The 17,353-nt window shown below is 47.8% G+C and overlaps 1 protein-coding gene across 2 annotated transcripts; it reads right to left on the bottom strand.

Annotated features, from left to right (window-relative positions):
- Nucleotides 1-322: 322 nt before the first annotated feature.
- Nucleotides 323-13,184, bottom strand: PPIH (peptidylprolyl isomerase H). Of its 2 annotated transcripts, none has more exons than XM_049798427.1 (10): nt 13,067-13,160; nt 12,516-12,580; nt 11,842-11,865; nt 11,303-11,347; nt 10,991-11,033; nt 8,889-8,981; nt 7,242-7,329; nt 6,415-6,455; nt 5,058-5,146; nt 323-3,001 (listed from the first exon to the last, which is right to left on the bottom strand). In XM_049798427.1, the coding sequence occupies exons 1-9, from the start codon at nt 13,130-13,132 to the stop codon at nt 5,078-5,080; spliced, it is 534 nt and encodes a 177-aa protein (XP_049654384.1). In that variant the 5' UTR covers nt 13,133-13,160; the 3' UTR covers nt 323-3,001; nt 5,058-5,077. The 2 variants fall into 2 exon arrangements, with proteins under 2 accessions (XP_049654384.1, XP_049654395.1); XM_049798438.1 differs by lacking the exon at nt 323-3,001 and adding an exon at nt 3,212-3,433 and having other exon boundaries at nt 13,067-13,184.
- Nucleotides 13,185-17,353: the final 4,169 nt, after the last annotated feature.

Raw genomic sequence — 17,353 nt, 5'->3', positions numbered from 1 at the left:
AAAACAGCATCATTCCGGGCGGCTTAAAGCATCGCAATGGACCTCCCGAGAACCGGCGTGCTGCCCTAACCGACTGGGGGGGGGGGAGGGGGTGTCTCTCCTCTGACCCCCCCGGGGAGCAGGCAGAGGGTCCTGAGCCCTGCGCCAGCCCCCCCGGCGAGGAGGGGAAAGGGGTCCCGGCTTCCCTCGCAGAGATGCGAGCCCTGGTTTTTTTGGGGGGGGAGCTGCCGAGCCCCTCGGCGCGGGGGAGGCACGGCTATGGCTCTGCTTCCCCCTGCCTCGCTCCCCACGGAGCTCCTTTGATTGCACCTGCCTGGGTAGTTAAGATAAATGCCTCCTAATTGAGCCGTTGGAGAGCCAGGCTGCAGCCCCGGGTCAGAGGTCTCCTGAAGGTCTTAATTAGCCTTTTCCTAAGCATCCTACCCTTTCCTTCCCGGGGGAGCGTCTCTGCCAGAGGGATGGGGAGAGGCTGTGGGGCAGCTCCCCTCACCCCGAGCCCTCCTCCGCACCCAGGCAGTTTGGAAAGCATCACTGCTGGGTTGGAGCCCTTCTCTAACGACCACCCTTCACCTCCTCTTAACCTCTATCCCCATGATCTTCCCCTTAGAGCAGCTCAGAGAGATCCGGGATCTCTGCTGGATTCCCCAGAGGGAAGGTCCAGGGGAAACCCAGTGTTCTAGTCCACCAAGTTATTTTCCCTGGACACTTGAAAAATGTGGTTGTTGGCCTACAGATTCATAGCCCTGCCCTTGGCTATGTGATTCCTCCTACAGAAAAGGTCACCAACAGCCACCAAGAAAGTCTCTGGGAGCTGACCCATCACTCCACCACCTTTGTGACCAATGTGTATCCCCTTGGGATCCACCCTTACGGCATCACCCACAAAACACTGTCAGTTCCCCCATCCTAGCGTGAAAAATAGAAGCCAGGGACCCAGTTTCCCACATCACACCATGGCCAGGTGAGGGGCTCGAAGGGGGCCAAGGTCAACCTACCACAACAACCAATGTGGGTTTACAGACCTAGGTCTTGTCAAGCTATCTTGGTATCTTTTCCACAAGATCTCCAACTCGGCTAACAAAGGAGAGAGCTTTAAAACAATAATACAATCCTGCAAGGGATCTGCATCAGGATCGTGACCTTGAAACCAGAATGATATCAAAATGGGATGATGCTCAGTAAGTCCATTGAAAAATAAGTCTTAAAATGTAATGGCAAATAGGGAATCCACCGTGCAAGAGACCTTAGTGGGAGAAAATTGGGGAGAAAACTTCAAATCTCAGTGCTGAAGCCTGTGAGGATGTCAGGGCCATGCACCTACAGAAGAAAACATGGGCCACCCAACAGCTAACAATGTCTTTTGGGGGAGCAACACTGCAGGGCCCAGAGGCTAATCTGATCCTCAGATGAATCAAAAGGCAATCAGAAACACTGTCTCCAGTTGCAGCATCCACAGTTGGAGGAAGACGCTGGAGCTCAGAAAGAGAAGATCCATCATCTGCTCTACAGCAGGAGATTCCAGGACTTGCTACATACAACATAACTGAAAGGGGACTTCATCATGCAGGAATTAAACCCAAAAATGCGGTCTTTGAGAAAACTTTCAGCCTGCAGATTAAGGAACAGCAAGATACATAAGCTGGAACTCTGTGCATTTAGCATCAAAGAGAAATGTAACAGGTTATAGTTAGCCATTGGAACAACTTTCAAAGAGGCTGTAATGGATTTGCTGCTGTTAATTAATCTGGGGAAGCTTTATGACCCCTGCTATGCGGGAAGCCAGACTAGCTGATTGCACTGACATAAATACATCAGGCCAAGAAAGTGCTGCTGGGCCTGGACCCAGAAATAAGCTGGTTTCCCTGGTGAAAAAGTATGGTGAATTTGGGTACCCACAGCCAGAACTGCAATCCTCAGCACTGCAGCTGGCAGGCAGAGCTCCTCTGAGCCTCCTGGAGCCAAGTTCCTGCCTAAACCCCATAGGGAATGGCCATCTGGACACATTCCCTGAGCAGGACCAGCAGCCGAGTTTCTTTTTGGTCACCTTTATCTCACAGCTGTCACCCACAGCTCCAGTTTTCTCCTCCCTGTTGGGAATTTTCAACCCTCATCTCACAGGAGAAAGCCCTCTGCAAAGTCTTTTTTGGGGCTGGAGAGGAAAGGGACGGTGTCCTTTGTGTTTCTTTCATCACCTGACATTCTGGAGGTACAAGAAGGTGAGATGCCTCAGGCTGGAGAGAAGTGAGCACAAGTGTCCTCAGCAGCTGTGCAATCCCAAGAATGGAAACCTGGAAATCCTGACAGCCAGAGCCTGCTTCAAGGACTTTAAACAGCCACGAGATAAAAAAGCACACCAAAGCACGCCTGCAGGATCTGTCCTCCAGTACATCAGTGCTTGGTATCTAGCACTGGTTAACACAAAAGCCAAGTGCACGGGCTGCACCTCCCCGAGACAGCCCCACCCAATACACTCCTGCTGCCCAAGGAGTGATGGGACGTATCTGGATGGGATGAAATGCCTGCACGTGACAGAACAGACTTTGTCCCAGCTCCTTTACATTTAATCTGCTGGATGAGAAAACTCACACTGTAGCCCAGCCCCCATGAGGGGCGCTTTCTTGTCCCCCAGCAGGTAGGTGAGCTTGCAACCTGCTTCTGGGAGAAAAAAGTCAGTTTTTCCACCAACCTGCAGCCTCACCTGTGCTTTTTGTAACCATGAAGGATAAGGAGCCCCCATTTCTCCTCCTACAGCATAATCATTGTCTGCTTCCTAGCCCAAACACCCATGGCACGCAACAGCCTGATGACCTAGTGCTGTTATGTGCCATGGGAGGTTTTACAAACATTTCTTTACAACACAACTCACCTCAGAACCCAGCAAACTCATGCTGATGGAAGTCTGTGCCACACCAATTTCTTGTGTTTCAGTAAGGCTGCACATAGAAAGGTTCTGGAGATTCCCAAGATGACAGGAACCTCTCTGCCAGGCAGCTTTATTTACCTGCCAAGTAAAGGAGCTGGTGTAGCATGGCACTGCCATGCTCTGCCATGCTCCTTTCTCCCCTTCTTTCCCATTTTGCAAATGCCCAGTAGCAGTGCCCCTCAATACCATGCACAGCAAAGGTTCCCTGCTGGACCAGCTAGGGATAATGCACATTGCTGGAGATGCTATAGCCCTTCTCACCTGAAGAAGAATCTGTTCCCAAGCATGTTAACTGATGTGCACTGCACACATATTTAACAACATTCTTTATTTACATTTCAAAATGTAAAAAAAAAAAAAAGAAAAAAGATAGATGCCAATTATTAAATAATTTCAGGAGAACGTCAAGAGCGTGGATCTGGCCTGCAGAGAGGACTGGGGCAGTGGGGGAACTGGCTGGAGTTGGAACTGCATGGAGCCAGCACAGGCCTAAACACTGGTGAAGGAACACTGAAACAAAGAAGAAACAGGTCCAAAATGCTGGACAGCCATTCCCAATGCATCCTACAACAGCAAGACTGTGCAGTGACACTGGGGGCCGCTACAGCGATTTTCAAGTGAGTGCTACTTGCTGTATGCACTAGTTCATGTCAACCCTGAGCTAGAGAACTCAGGAGTCATCCTGGGTCTCCATACCAGGCATCTGTATCTAACTCTGAACTTAAAACCAACAGTGCCTGTTTCTCCTGGCTGATTTTAAAGGATCTTGACAAGTAAATGATTTAGCTGTCCGAAGTTGGGCAAGACAAATGCCATTCTTGTCTACAGGCAGCTGAGAGGCAGCAGGGTGCAGAAAAGCAGTTCCTAAGACCTGGCTGGGAAGTAAGCAAAATGGCACCAGCCTCGTACCTAGAAGTGAAAAGTTTCCAGTCCCAAGTTGGATGTTAGCCAGAGATCATGTACTCCAAATTGAAATGATCAAGTCTGGGCCCAAGGACAACCCTAAGGGGACCCAACCCATCAGCACCTGTCTGCCCATCTGCAAGAAAGCCCATTAACAACGTTGTCCCCATCTTCAAAAGGCTATAAATGCCACCAGAAGTACCAGGGAAATTAAAGAATGATTACATTCCCTGTTGTCACTACATCAAAGAGGAGGAGCTCCCAAGAGTCTGAAGCATTGCAGATCTGAAACACTTTATTATGGAAGCAGGGACGCGTCTTCGTGGCTAATGCCAGATGTCTTTGGAAATCATTTAATGGGGAAGGTCAAAAATTGTGGGGGTTTGCTTTTGTCAGTGCCTGCCTGCTGAAATTTGAAAAATCAGCAACCAAAAGGCTAATACAGCAGATTTTTGACAAGCTGCAGCTTGACACATTGAAATCTAGACAGATTTGTTTAAATGCTTGTGGTTTTTATGGTGAAGTGGGCGGACAAATGGAAACAGAATACTGTACATTAGCCTGAGCTCTGTCTCGAGCCTTTGGTTTAACCAAAATGAAGCCTGAATAATAGTAAATGCTGGAAACATCTCCCTTCAGATGAGGGCAGTGGTATTTTTTCAAGTTAAGACTATGTAACATTAATTCCTTGGCCCTTCAGTGGTGGCAGTCCTGTAGCTGTACTGTGCAAGGAGGATCAAGTCCTCTCTTCCTCCTCTTTTCTTGATCCCTGCCTGCCCCACACACAGATACTCTGCTTTCTGTAGCAATAGGAGAGTTCACCAACCTGCAGGTCAAAGTGAAGCCCCCCACCCCCAGACTGCCTGGGTAATATCAGCTGGATTCCTGCTGCAGTTCCCTTTCATCCACTGGTTTCTAAAGCCGAGGCTTCAAGGCAGCCTAACCCCATCCAAGGCAGAGCTCGCACAACCCCATATTCTCCCTGATTGCAGCTGCAAAATCTTATCCCTCTAGCACTGCCTTTAGTGTTTGTGTAGCTCAGACGGAAGTCAGTTCAGGGAGTTGAGCTGGCAAAAACTAATGCTGTTAGAGAAGCATTTTCTGGTGTTTCACTGAGCTGAGTCAGCTCTCTGCAGACTCAAATGAAAGTGAAAATAAGTCAAGAAAAGAGCAAAAAACAGAGCAGCCCAGAGTTCAATTGCACTGGGTGCCTGTGAAGACTGGGACTTACCACATTTCTGTTTCATTGCTTTACATTTCCCCACACTGAGAGATCACAACTGGCAGCTTGGGTTTGTTATTTGGACCCGTAGGCACATTCTGGGGACAAATACATAACATTAAACCTTATAAAAGCACAACAAATCAAGTGAGTGACAGGTATTTGAAGACTGCTTAAGAGGTGTCTGTGCAACATCAGGAACAGGGAAATCTAGACACAGCTCTGAGCAGCATAGAAGCACCATCGCGCATTTTGGCAGTGCTCGACTGGCTCTGTGGGATACAGACCACACCCTGATCCTTTGAATGGGAGGGAAAGAACAGAGGAAAAAACAGAGAGCTCCTCATGAGATACAGCAGGCATCATGTCACTTGAGGCTGCTCTGGCTTAAATTTTTAAAGTTCCTAATTACAGCTGCAACAAGCAAAGCAAACTTGTATTTGTACGGAGAGGGAATCTACACATGAGATAGCCACAAAGCAACCCTCATTCTGAATCTCTCATTCTGCTGGACTCACTGATCTTTCATGAGTCTCTTAATTTAGTTCCTTTAAACTTGCCCCTTACTGCAGTGATGCACAAAGCAGGCACACCACAACCCTTCCATCAGAGCTTCTGGTGAAGACAGCTAGCAACACATGGATTCTATCATGCTGTACAGTTCCTTGCACGTGACCTTCTCTCAATACCTAACAGTTGCCAGCTCTGTCTGCACCCCACTTTTTGGATTCTCTGATGGCAAAAGCCCTTGTGCACATTATCCTATGCGTATGCCATGAAGTTAGTGTCAGCTGTCTTGAACTCACTGCTATTTGCTCATTTACTCACTCATTACCTTGCCATGACACCCAGTCACAACGTTGGTAGCAACCACCACCCTTGAGCATATTTATCTTCAGCTTCTGGAAGCCCATCAGAAGATTAGTTTAATTTTTCTTATTAAACATGCTGATCATGGATCAGCAGAACTGATGATTTAGCACCCACTGAATAATCCCAGGCAATGGCACAGAAGTGATCTGCTTTACACTCTCGTCTGAGTTGCTGATGGAACAGCTTTTCAATTCAGCTTCCTGAACAAATGCAAAGCATTGCAAATAGAGCCACAAGAACACAATCCCCGCTCAAAGACTAACTAGCAACCATGAGAGCACAGCATTTCTAAAGTCAATCTATATGACAGCCTTTGCCTCAACAGATTTCCTGCTATTTTATAACGATGACAACCTATAATACCAGTTATCAGCTCTGGTATTGCCTAGTATCCTGTAAACAGACAGCGGGAGAGAACAGAACAACCCTTGTTAATCTTCTACATGACTTTCCAAAGCGGACATTCAGAGAGAAACAGGCAAATTCAACTTACTTCAATTTTTCTCATGACCAACAGCCCATCAACAATTTTACCTAAAATGAGAAAATTTATCCACGTCAATATGGCCGTTTTTTACCTTTGCTCCCCCACACTCATCACAGGTATGTGCATTTTTGTTCCTCCTGGAAAGTCTTGTGCAGTATATAGCTACTGGGCACTTCAGGGTTTGTTACCGATCTCTAAACTGATAAAGGAAACAATCCCTCTTAAAACATTTTCCACATTAAGTGCATTTTCCCATCGCAGGGGTGGCACATGTAGAAATCTAGGTGACAAGACCTACCACCACCAGCTGTGCTAAAATACAGCATGAACAACCTCTCTATCAACACAACCTTTGTAATGATGCAAAAATGGCAATGAACAATATCAGTGTTACTTAAGAATTGGAGGAATTACTAAGTAGGACGTCAGCTTCAAGGCTGGCATTGAAATCCTACAGCTCAAGTGGTAGTACATGAAAAGTTAGCAGATTGGCTTCATAGAATTACTATCCAAAAACTCTGCTGAAAGCTCCGTCCTCTTTGACAGTGGAAAAGAAAGGTATCCCTTCACTCATGTGTCGCTTCTGCACTGGCACAAAGATTTATGTAGTAGCACGATACACCGAGCAAGAAACTGATCTAAAGCTAACGTGCAAAAAAACCACCAAAAGTTTCATTTCAACAGTGATCCATCTCAGTGTCTGGCTGCACAGATACCTCCACTGGCACAAGCGAGGGGGGAAGAACAAGCAGTCCATGGCTGTTTATTCTAGCAGCTGCACCACAGGGAGTGTCTGTGAGCTGGTACGCCAGGCCTTTGCTGCAGGTACTCACCAAACACAACGTGTTTTCCATCCAACCAGTCACATTTGGAGCATGTAATGAAAAACTGACAGCCGTTGGTACTTGGACCACTGTTTGCCTGGGGGTTAAGAATGGCAAAGTACAAAAAGCGTACAATTTAAGACTTCCCAAAACTGAAGGCACACACATCTCACATAGGAAAGAGTTGTTGCTCTAGACCTAGCTTAGCTTATTTTTAGCTTATTGCTACACAAACCAAAGGAAGCAAGATATACATCTGCAGGAGAGTACTCTGTGCTGGGACGTGGCACGCCACCAAGTCTGATCATGCCAGCGTGCGCAAAAGCCAGGTCACCAACTTTTTATTATGCTTCTATGAAGGCACATTCAGCATAAGACTGTGCTGAAATCTGTGCTCTAGTGCATGCTCCTGAAAAAAGGCTGAACTTTTTGGTGATGAGTACTTACTGGCTGCAGTATTGTCCTGGGGAAAACTGAAAGCCAGGAACCAGGGCAGAAAAAGCGCAGCTGATTTCTGCTATTTGGAAGATTTCCTCAGAGTAAGTTAGGGGACAGTGTCTGTTCCAATGATCAGGATGAGAGAGGCAACAATCATACTGGCACAGGGCTCACAGGAGCAGTGTGATGCTGATGTGAAATCTAATTCACACCTCAGCACAACACCCAGGGCATTTGCGCTCTGCTAAGAAAACAGCTCTGCAACACTTAAGTCCATTTCAATTTTTCAAAGCTCTATTGACAACTGGGAGATACTAAAGCATGTGTCTCTGCTGACAGGTGAACTGGGCAAGTTTCGCAGCTGTAGGACTGCACAGGACACGGTCACATTGGATTTTTACTTATTGCTAGCCAGCTTTGGAAGGATCCAGCTGGGATGGATCATGGTTTGGCCCAGCAGAGCAACTCCAGAGCCATGCCACTTTAACACAAGGCTAGCAATACCAGCGTGGATCCTTCTCCCACACCAGGGTACACTGGTTGCTTAGCTGTGTCACGACACCTCTTTTTGGGCCGTGTTTTGAACTGGATGAATAACTAATCCAAATGGTGAATGCCCTAAGCAAGTGGTTTTAAGAGCAGGGCAGCTGAAAGAGCTGGGGAAGAAGCAGCTGTGGATAGAACACTGAAGCACTGGCTCTACTTGATTTCTATTGCAAAACTCAGTGTATTGTTCCTACCAGACAACATGCAATGGTTGCAGTTTTTCCTACAATGTTGAACAGGAAGCATATGTTATAAAAGATACCATGGTAACACTGCTATGGCTTTGAAACTCCCAAATCTCTTTGTTTCATCCTTGCTGAGGTCAGTGTTTGATAACAGTATCGGGGAAGAAGAAAACACCATCACTTGCCAGCATATGAAAGCTCTAAGAATCAAGCTATTCTGAAAGCTGACCAAACAAAGCCTGCCCCAGCACTCCAACAGGTAAAAAAAAAAAAAAAAAGGATGCTGCAGGATCAGGCCTTTTATGTTACTCAACACATTAACCCATGAAAAGTCTTCTGACTAGTAATTACAAGGCAGATCTTTCAGACCTTGTATCCAATGGTGGAGATTTATGTTGTCAGGCAAGTAATTTATACACTTTGGAAAAAGGCACAGAGAAAGTATCAGAAGCTTTTTAGTCTTATAATGTCGTTATTTTATACTCACCATAGAGAGCAGCCCAGGAGCAGAGTGTTTCAGCTTGAAGTTTTCATCTGCAAAAGGACCCCTATATATACTGGCTACTCCAGTGCCATCTCCCTGTGGAAGAGAGGTGCCCAGTCAGCCACAGCATTTGTTCTGTAGCAATTCAATTTAAAAATTATTTTTAAAATCCCCAAGCAAAAGGACAGGATTAAACTCAGCCCAGAATGGATGCTGTACTGCCATTTATATACACCAGCAGTGAACACATATCGTGTTTCATTTCTGAAGAGGAACAGTGACTGGTTTCTAACTACACAGTAAACTGTTTGCTATCCATATGTTGGCAGAAACCCACAGAGATGGTAAGGCTTAAGTCCAAGCCTCCCACAGTGAGGTGGAGGGTATAGACCCACCTGGACTTGGCAGGGAAAAGGGAGGGGACGTAGAAGTATGGGCTGGTGTGACAAGGAAAGAAGAAGTGGTTGTGTGGAAAAAAGTCGGCTGATGGTATGCTTACTTATTTCACCTTATTTTCTGTAACTTTACTGGAAACAGGGAAGTGATCTCTCTGTTCAGCTAGAAGAGTTTCTAAAATACAGAGTTTCTAATTTTTGCTGTACTTTATATCAAGTCAAGACATCTCATACTTAACTACAAGCCTGAGCACTCAGATCTCAAGACACTTATAAATTCAAGCAGCATAGCCTGGAACAGCTGCAGATTGCAAGTTTTGACGGCTCACAAGTTTATAACTTTGCAGAAGCCTGACGCATAGTTCACATAAGACACGTTAACTTGTGAGACTGCTGGAAGGCCACCCTGCCCTTTGGTCCAGCATTGCAGAGACACTCCTGTGTGATGCCAAAAGGACCAAGCAGGGACCTTTCAATAGAATGGCCTTAAAGATGCTGCAGTGGGGAACCCTTCAGGGAAAGCTGTAGAAGCAATGCAAACTGGTATCTCTGGCACGGTCAGTTAAATTCACTATTCTGACAGTAATTTTTTCCCTTTCTGTGTTGATTTTCCCTTTCTTTGTCGCTTCAGCCCCATTTCTTCTGCCTTGCTGCAACCTGTCTCCCTTCGTTGCCTTTCTACTTAACACATATGTTCTTTATTAGGCCAAACTTAACAGGAAAATAAGATGTCAGTAATATACCATGTGCAGGTCCACATCTGTTGCTCTGCTTGCCTAGCCCTTGCTTCTTTTCCTCCTGTTCTCTGTGGCTCACTTAAACTGTCAGCTCTGAGACAGGAACATACATGCTATCTTAGTGGCCGGTGTGACCATTCTTGCTCCTCATGTGGCTTTGTAATAAGTGTCATTTATAAATTACAAATACTGGTGTAATCTGTAATGCTTGTTGAGCTTCAGTAGAAGTAATAAAGCCCAGTGGGACATTTGAGCAGCATCACAATTAGCAACTACCTAAAAGTGTGGCGTGGCTGAGCCACCCTACTGTGTGGTCAGTTCTCTCTGTGACTTTCATACAACCAAGCTTTATAAGTTTGGTATTAAAAAAGCTTTATCACCCCCCTCATATTTTCAAACACTTCCAGAAATGAAATAATTCTACTGGGTCCTAGGACAGTGAAGAGACCCTGCGGTCCTCCAGCCTTCCCCATACACTCAGCTTATCCCCAAGTCAGAGCATGACCACCACTTTGAGACAACTCAATAACAAAAAGTTAGTTTTGATTTAAACTCTCTCTTGCACTAGATACTTGGTTCTGTACTTAGGGTTTCTCTCCACAAAGCTAATAGAAATTTGCAGGGTTTCCTGTTTGGGGAAACAGGAGAAGGGGGAATGACAAAAGTGTAAAAAAAAAAAAAAAAAAAAAAAAAAAAAAAATCTTTGCAAGTTTGAAAAGCCCCTAGCTGTACTGCCATGGTTTTTTTAGACAGGAAATATTTTGGGAAGTAGCAGGTATGTTCACCCAAGACTCCAGATTTGTTTTCAAGTACATTACAGTCTGTTGCAGTAAGATGGCAGCAATGTTATGAGGAAACCTCCAGTTACTACTGGGTACCTCAAAACAGATCCCACAAATCAGCACGGGCCCTTGGAAACAGTTGCATAATATACCATGTAGGAAAAATACAAAAAGAATAGAGAAGTACATACGTTTACAAAGTCACCTCCTTGGATCATGAAATCCTTTATTACCCTAAAGAAGTAAAACAACTCTTAGTTCTCTGTAGACAAATGCCTCAAGAAGCTTAATCCGTGTGATCTCTGACCTGGCACAACAGGAATGGGGGATCCCTCCCAGTGACCCCAACATGCACATCTGACAGCACCCCCAAATCTAAGGAAGGATGAGATTAGCCACGACCTACAAATGCCTCCCAGAACTAAAATGCCTAGAGGCAGGTCTCAAAACCACATCTAGCTCAGACTGCTACTTAAGTGCCTAAACAAAAGCAGATGAATTACCTGTGGAATGTGCTTCCTTTATAACCTATAGGGACACCATCTTTCCTGCAAGGAAATAAAAAGGAAAGTCATTGCAACTTACTGGATATCCCAACACAAAACCCTCCCAGGAATTCAGAGTCTCAAAGCATTGCCCCATATGTTAATAACTGCCTTGATATACAATCGAGTGCTGCAGCCTGGCTCTCAGCTGGTGCTATCAAGAGGCAAAGGGAAGCCACAAGTGGGCTCTGCACATTAAATGACATGGTGCCCTACAACAGCCACACCATCAGCTTTACAGGATCCCCCTGCAATTTGTATCATGAGCAGGTGGAATTTTTAGAACAACCTCAGCATGAACAAAGTCATGCCCAAAAGAGAAAGTCTGCCATCTCTGTGACTGGCTGAGCCCATCACAATTTCATCAGAACAGATTTCTGTAACTCTTTCATTTTGTACTGGTATAGTAAGAAAAACTTCCAAGTGAGCCTTCTTCCTACTCACCCAGCCCTGTTTGTCCAAGCAGGCTGCTTAAAAGGATGCTATAACCCACTTACCTGAATTCACCTGTACAAAACTGCCTGGAAAACAAAAAAGAAAGCAGAGTGTGAGGCAGATCTGAACTCTGAGGACACAGAGGGCTGCGTTCAGCAAACAGGCACCGACTGTTGTGCAGGACCCTCCTTACTGCATCGGGAGTATCCCCAGTGAAATGGGAACAGGCAGTAACTCCTCCCCACTTCCATTTCAAAACAGACTTCTGCGCTTTCTGTAGTTGAGGAGGTCAGATATCTAACACCAAGGTTGTAAGAGATGGTGAATGTGGGCCAGGCAATGTATTTCAAAGAACAGGGTATATCCATCTCTCCCGTGGAAGCAGGATGTCCAAGCGGTACATCCTTCAGTCAGTAGCAAGAGAACTGGGTGGCAAGGAGAACTCTACCATGACGTTAAGGTACTGCCTTTTGTAAGTGCACTGAGTGTATCAGAAGCTCCACAGAAGGAGCAGGGAGGGACCAGAGTCCTCCACCTTCCAGCCAGATGGGCTGCCCCGGGGGATCAGGATGCTGCATGGTCACATCTCTCTGCGAACAGCAAGAGGAGCAAAGCAGGTGCAGAGCCTTGCTGGGGGGCAGGTGGTAGCCACCCTGCCACCAGAGATGCTCCTGCACCAAATAACCTTCGCAGCCCAGGTCCAAGCTGAGCTGCAGGAAGGCCAGCTGCTCCTTACCTGAAATTCTCTGCCGTTTTGGGTACAACATCGGCAAACAGCTCAATCTTCATGCGGCCGACCTCCTGGGGAGATGGTGACCAGATGAGCCTCCCCACACACACCAGCCTCCCCACCTCCGCGCCCATGGAACTCCCACAAATTCAACCTCCTGCTGCAACCCCCCCCATCCCTGAAAGCCCTCTCCTGATGCACCTCTACACCCCTCCCCGCAGAGCTGCCACAAGCCATTCCCGATGCCCCCCCCTAACCCTACATCCCCCCGATGCTCCCCTGCAACTCCCTCCCACTGCACCCCTCCAGGCTCTTTCAGTTGCACCCCTGCAAACCCCACAACGCACCCCTGAACCCCCCCCCCAAGATACCCCCGCCATCGCCCACTGCGCTCCTACACCCCCAATTAACCCCTGCAAGACCCCTTCCCCCCGCCGCTCCGTGCGCCCCTGGGTCATCCCCTATCCTCCCCCCGACTCAGCGCTCCCCTGCAAGCCCCGGCGCAGCCCCCGGCCACGCCGCACAGCTGCCGGGGCCGGGGCCGCGCCCTCACCCACCTGCCCGCCGATAGTAACATCGAAAAAGACCACCGGGTTGTTGGGGTTGGATGCCAGCACCGCCATTGCGGTCCCCTCTCCCGGAAGCGGAAGTGGCAGCGGAAGCGGAAGCGAGGGGCGGTGCCGAGGCTCCTTGGGAGCCGGCCGAGACGGGCGGTGCAGGCGCAGTGGGCTCGGTCGTCCCTGGAGTCAGTCCCGCCACGGTTACTGACCTGTGATGCCAGACCGCGCCGGGAGGGCGTCAGAGAGTCGCCAGAGGGGTTTAGGACGTCGGCGTTTTCGTGGCCGTCCTTTATCCCTCACGGACAGCTCTGGGCTTCCCGCAGGCAAATTCCTCATTTCCAGGGCCCTCCCGCCCAAGATGGTTCCCCTTCCCGGGAAGCCCGGCAGGGCTGTGCTTCAGCAGCGCGCGGGGGCCGGTTTTCAAGCACGCCCCCTCCTTCGCTTGTGCAGACGTGTCGCAGTGCAGAGGGTAGAAACGAAATCTCCGACGCCCGATTTGAGATTTTCATGGGCTCTGGCAAGTGGCACCCGAGGAGAAGGTGTTGGTGCCGTTGCGTTAAAGGGTAAAGAAGTTTGGCAGAAAATAAACCACCTTGCATTCCAGCTTATCCTCAGATGCCAGAGGGGTTGGGGGCGGCTAGGTTTAACTTCTGAGTGATGTCCAATTCAACGCTATAAGTCTGGTTGCATTCAATACGCTGAACTATCACGATGATGGATGCACTTAATAGCGTACTGAACTCTCAGCTTAGCCGTGTTCAACACACAAGAATTACCGGACTTAGGGAGTTTAGTTGCGTTAATTAACTATTATGACTAGATTAATGAGCAGCGCAGTTTATTAAAGCAACAGTACAGATTCTTTGGATTGTTGGTGATAAATACACTGTCTGCAAAGCATGTGCAAATAATAATACAGTCGACTACAAGCACGCTAAATTATGGGAAAACTATACAGGGAAGCACTTGGTACAACCAAGGGCTCGAATCTTACCCAACACGTGTACCTATGGGGGGGAAGAGAGGTTCAGCCCATCGACTGATCCCAGAAGTCAGCGATGTCCTCCTGACTTGTCTATGATGGTGTCTTCCCTAACATTCCTCCTCTCTTAAGCCCTTTTATATTTTCTTATTTTTTAGGTGGAGCTTGAGTGACTCTAGTCATACATACCTTTACTTTGATTGGTATAAAGATCTCTCACTTTATTTTTAAAGGTATATGCTAGAGAAAATCCAGAGTGCATGCTCAGTGAGGGGTGGTTACACCTCAGAGGCAGGTAGGTGTGTTTTGGTATTATAATGAGATTATAATAAGCAAAGTTCACCCAGAGAACATGATGTAGCGTGTCACTACTCCAGAACTGGGCACTTATAATATAAACCAGAAGTAAGGCCATGGAGTTGACAGAACCCCCACTGTTTCACCTCCTTGCTTCAGTGGATTCAATGCAGGGACCTTCCATTCTTGTTCCAGCAGTTCCAGTTCCCGATCCCTGCAGTGATATCACAGAGCCTGGCTGCAGTGTCACCACTCCACCCTCCGTGTTGTTTCTCTTAGAGTCAGCATACCAAGCTCCCCTGGTGCTGCTAACACCTAAGGTTGCAGGTTATGTTGCTTAGGGCATAAACCCTGGAGGTTTACCTTCCCTTAAGTGGGGGGACATATCAGTAAGTCACCGCCAGCAATCATTCCACAGACACGCATCAAGGCGACCAGGAAAGTCATGTGGCCCTTGACTGAAGGCAAGGACTTTGAATTTTTAGTCAAGAACATCACCATCCTGGTGTGCTGAGGAAGGAGAGTGGTCTTGAGGTTCTTTGAGGAGCGGCTCCTAGATGTGGATAAGATGGGGATCCTGGCTAATGTTTTTGTCCGTGTACGTCTGGCACATTTTCAGTGCTCCCTCTAACTCCCTTGCAGGCGGGTCAAAGCCATGGCCTTGGGCAGGTTTTCCATGGTACTTGTGGCTGGGCCTGCCCTTCTCCTTCCAGAAAGCCATGCCTGAGGGCCAAGCTTGTCATGGGTATGCAGAAAGGTGCAAGGGTGGGTCCAGACTCACCAGAAAGGCACATCCAGGGGTCTGGAGATGCCCTGAAACACATACCCTGTGAGAATGGGACACCCTGAAGTACACATCAAGCTGTTTGGGGTGCCCCGAAAGGCACACCCAGGGGTCTGGGGTAGCCAAAAGCACAGCGAGGGCTCTTAGGATGCACTAAAACACACAAAGTGAAGTTCATGCAATGCTGACATGCACACTGTGGGGATGAGCCAGAAGACACATCCAGGGGTCTGCAACACAGAAAATCACATCGAGAGATGCCGTTCCCCCTGAAAGGCACACCTAGCCAGAGTCCAAACATTTTCTTTTTCCCCCCACGTAATACAATATGACCCTTTTCATCGTGGCTTTTCCATCCCACATCCCTTTCTGGCATCTGGTCAGCATGATGTGGGCACCTTCAAGACAGCATCCTTCTCAAAAGACTACACCTTGGGCTCTCCCATCACGCAGGCCTGTTTTTGTTTCTCCTTGCTGACCCTGAAGGAACAAAACTAATCAGGCCTGTCTGGAGGATGCTGTAGTTAGTTTCCTTTTAACGGTTTCCTGTAGCCATCTCCTTTCCCTGCGTGTATGGTGGAAGAGAGGAGCTTAATTTCTGCTGCTGTTATCCTCCTAACTTGGCCTAGACACACTTGAAAGGGCAGAGGGGACAGAACAGAAGCCCGTGAGGCAAAAATAATCTATTCAGCTGCTGTTACAACAGTGCCTCTTCAGTTTGAGTTTACACTGGGAGGAGGGGAAGAGCCCAGAGTCCCCACTGCCTTCTAGGAAAGCTCCTACACAGATTGCTTGGAAGCCTGAGAAGCAGTCCATTTGGGTGCCTCAGAAACCTATGTTCCTAAGTGCAACGGGGTACCGTCACGCTTAGGAAACAACTTGGTGCCAATATGCACTACAGTCGTTCTTGCATGCTCCTGCATTTGTCACAGGGCTAACGAGGAGCTAGCAGAAGCCAGTGCTAAGAGCCCTCAGCAGCAGCAGCGCACACTCTTCAGTCGCAAGGCAAAGAGTCTGAGCCAGACCAGGGGACAGAGCGGAAATCCATCGGGCTCAGGTAAGCAGCGGCAGGCTGGATTCTCCAATGGTCAGGTGGATTAGGCCTTATGGTTGGGTTTTGCCTGTGATACTGAAATAGCGGAAGTCTTCCAGAAAGCTAGTTGCCTGACAGTCAAACGTGGAAAAATCTTGCTTCTTCCTTTGCCTGTGTCCCTTTCATCCATTGTTTCCTCTGGCGGGCTTAAATATCTCCAGATCTTTACAGTGTCCTGTCAAAGTAGAGAGTTGTCCACGGACTTCCTGGGATAGGTCTGCTGTAGAACTAACATTGGATCTTACTTTTTCTCTCCCAGTCACTGGGGAACAGAAAACCAGGTCTGCTGGGGATTCTTCCCAGGCACCTCTTCCTCTGCCGCCAAATGTAAATGAGGTCCAGGATCCCCCTTCCAGGGCAACACAGCCTCAGCGCAATGCTCTACAGAACAGTTATTAAGCTGGTAGAAAACACTTCTGAGAGTTTGTTCAAATTCTTTGTCTACCATGATCCTCCCGTGTTTTCCCATCACTGTCCCTCAGCCGGCCACAGGGCCTGGGCATAGCCGTCCCCTCTGCCCACAGCCTGCTGCGGGGCTGGGGGTGTCTGGGCCAGGCCCAGGCCCAGTCCCAGGGTGGGGTGGGGGTCCCTGGGGGCTCTTCCCTGGGGGCCAGGGGTGTTTGGGGGAGGCAAGGGCTTGAGAGGCACACTCGCTTTCAAAAAAAACAAGCATCTTTTCCCTGGGTTGCAATACAAACTGAGTGGATTACAGCTACACTCTCAAGCCATACACTTGATTTTCACAAAGACTTTATAATGACAGAAAAGCATCTGCCATTGAGCATTTTAATGGCATGCTCTGAACAGAGATGTGGAGGTATTGTACAGCACACAACACTTTTTGCTATGTTATTTTCTGTCAGAGTTCATAAAGAGCAATAACCAGAGTTTCCACAGCACTACTGGAGCCAGGCCTGCAGATGTGAATGCTTCAAACTTATCAAGGGTTTAGAAAAGTGAATATGATGATGCTTTTAAAGACTGTGCACCTCTGCTCAAAAAGGGAGACTGTGTCAGGTTGCCCAGAACAAAAGAGAAATTTGAGAAAGGTTATCAACAAATGTTCACAAACAAAATGTTCATAGTAGCTGAAATTGTGAGAAGAGGACGGATATCTGTGTATTGCTT

This window comes from Accipiter gentilis, chromosome 1, assembly GCF_929443795.1.
Source record: "Accipiter gentilis chromosome 1, bAccGen1.1, whole genome shotgun sequence".
In the NCBI taxonomy this organism is placed as follows: Eukaryota; Metazoa; Chordata; class Aves; order Accipitriformes; family Accipitridae; genus Astur; species Astur gentilis.
This window is presented reverse-complemented; position numbering and strand designations above follow the sequence as displayed.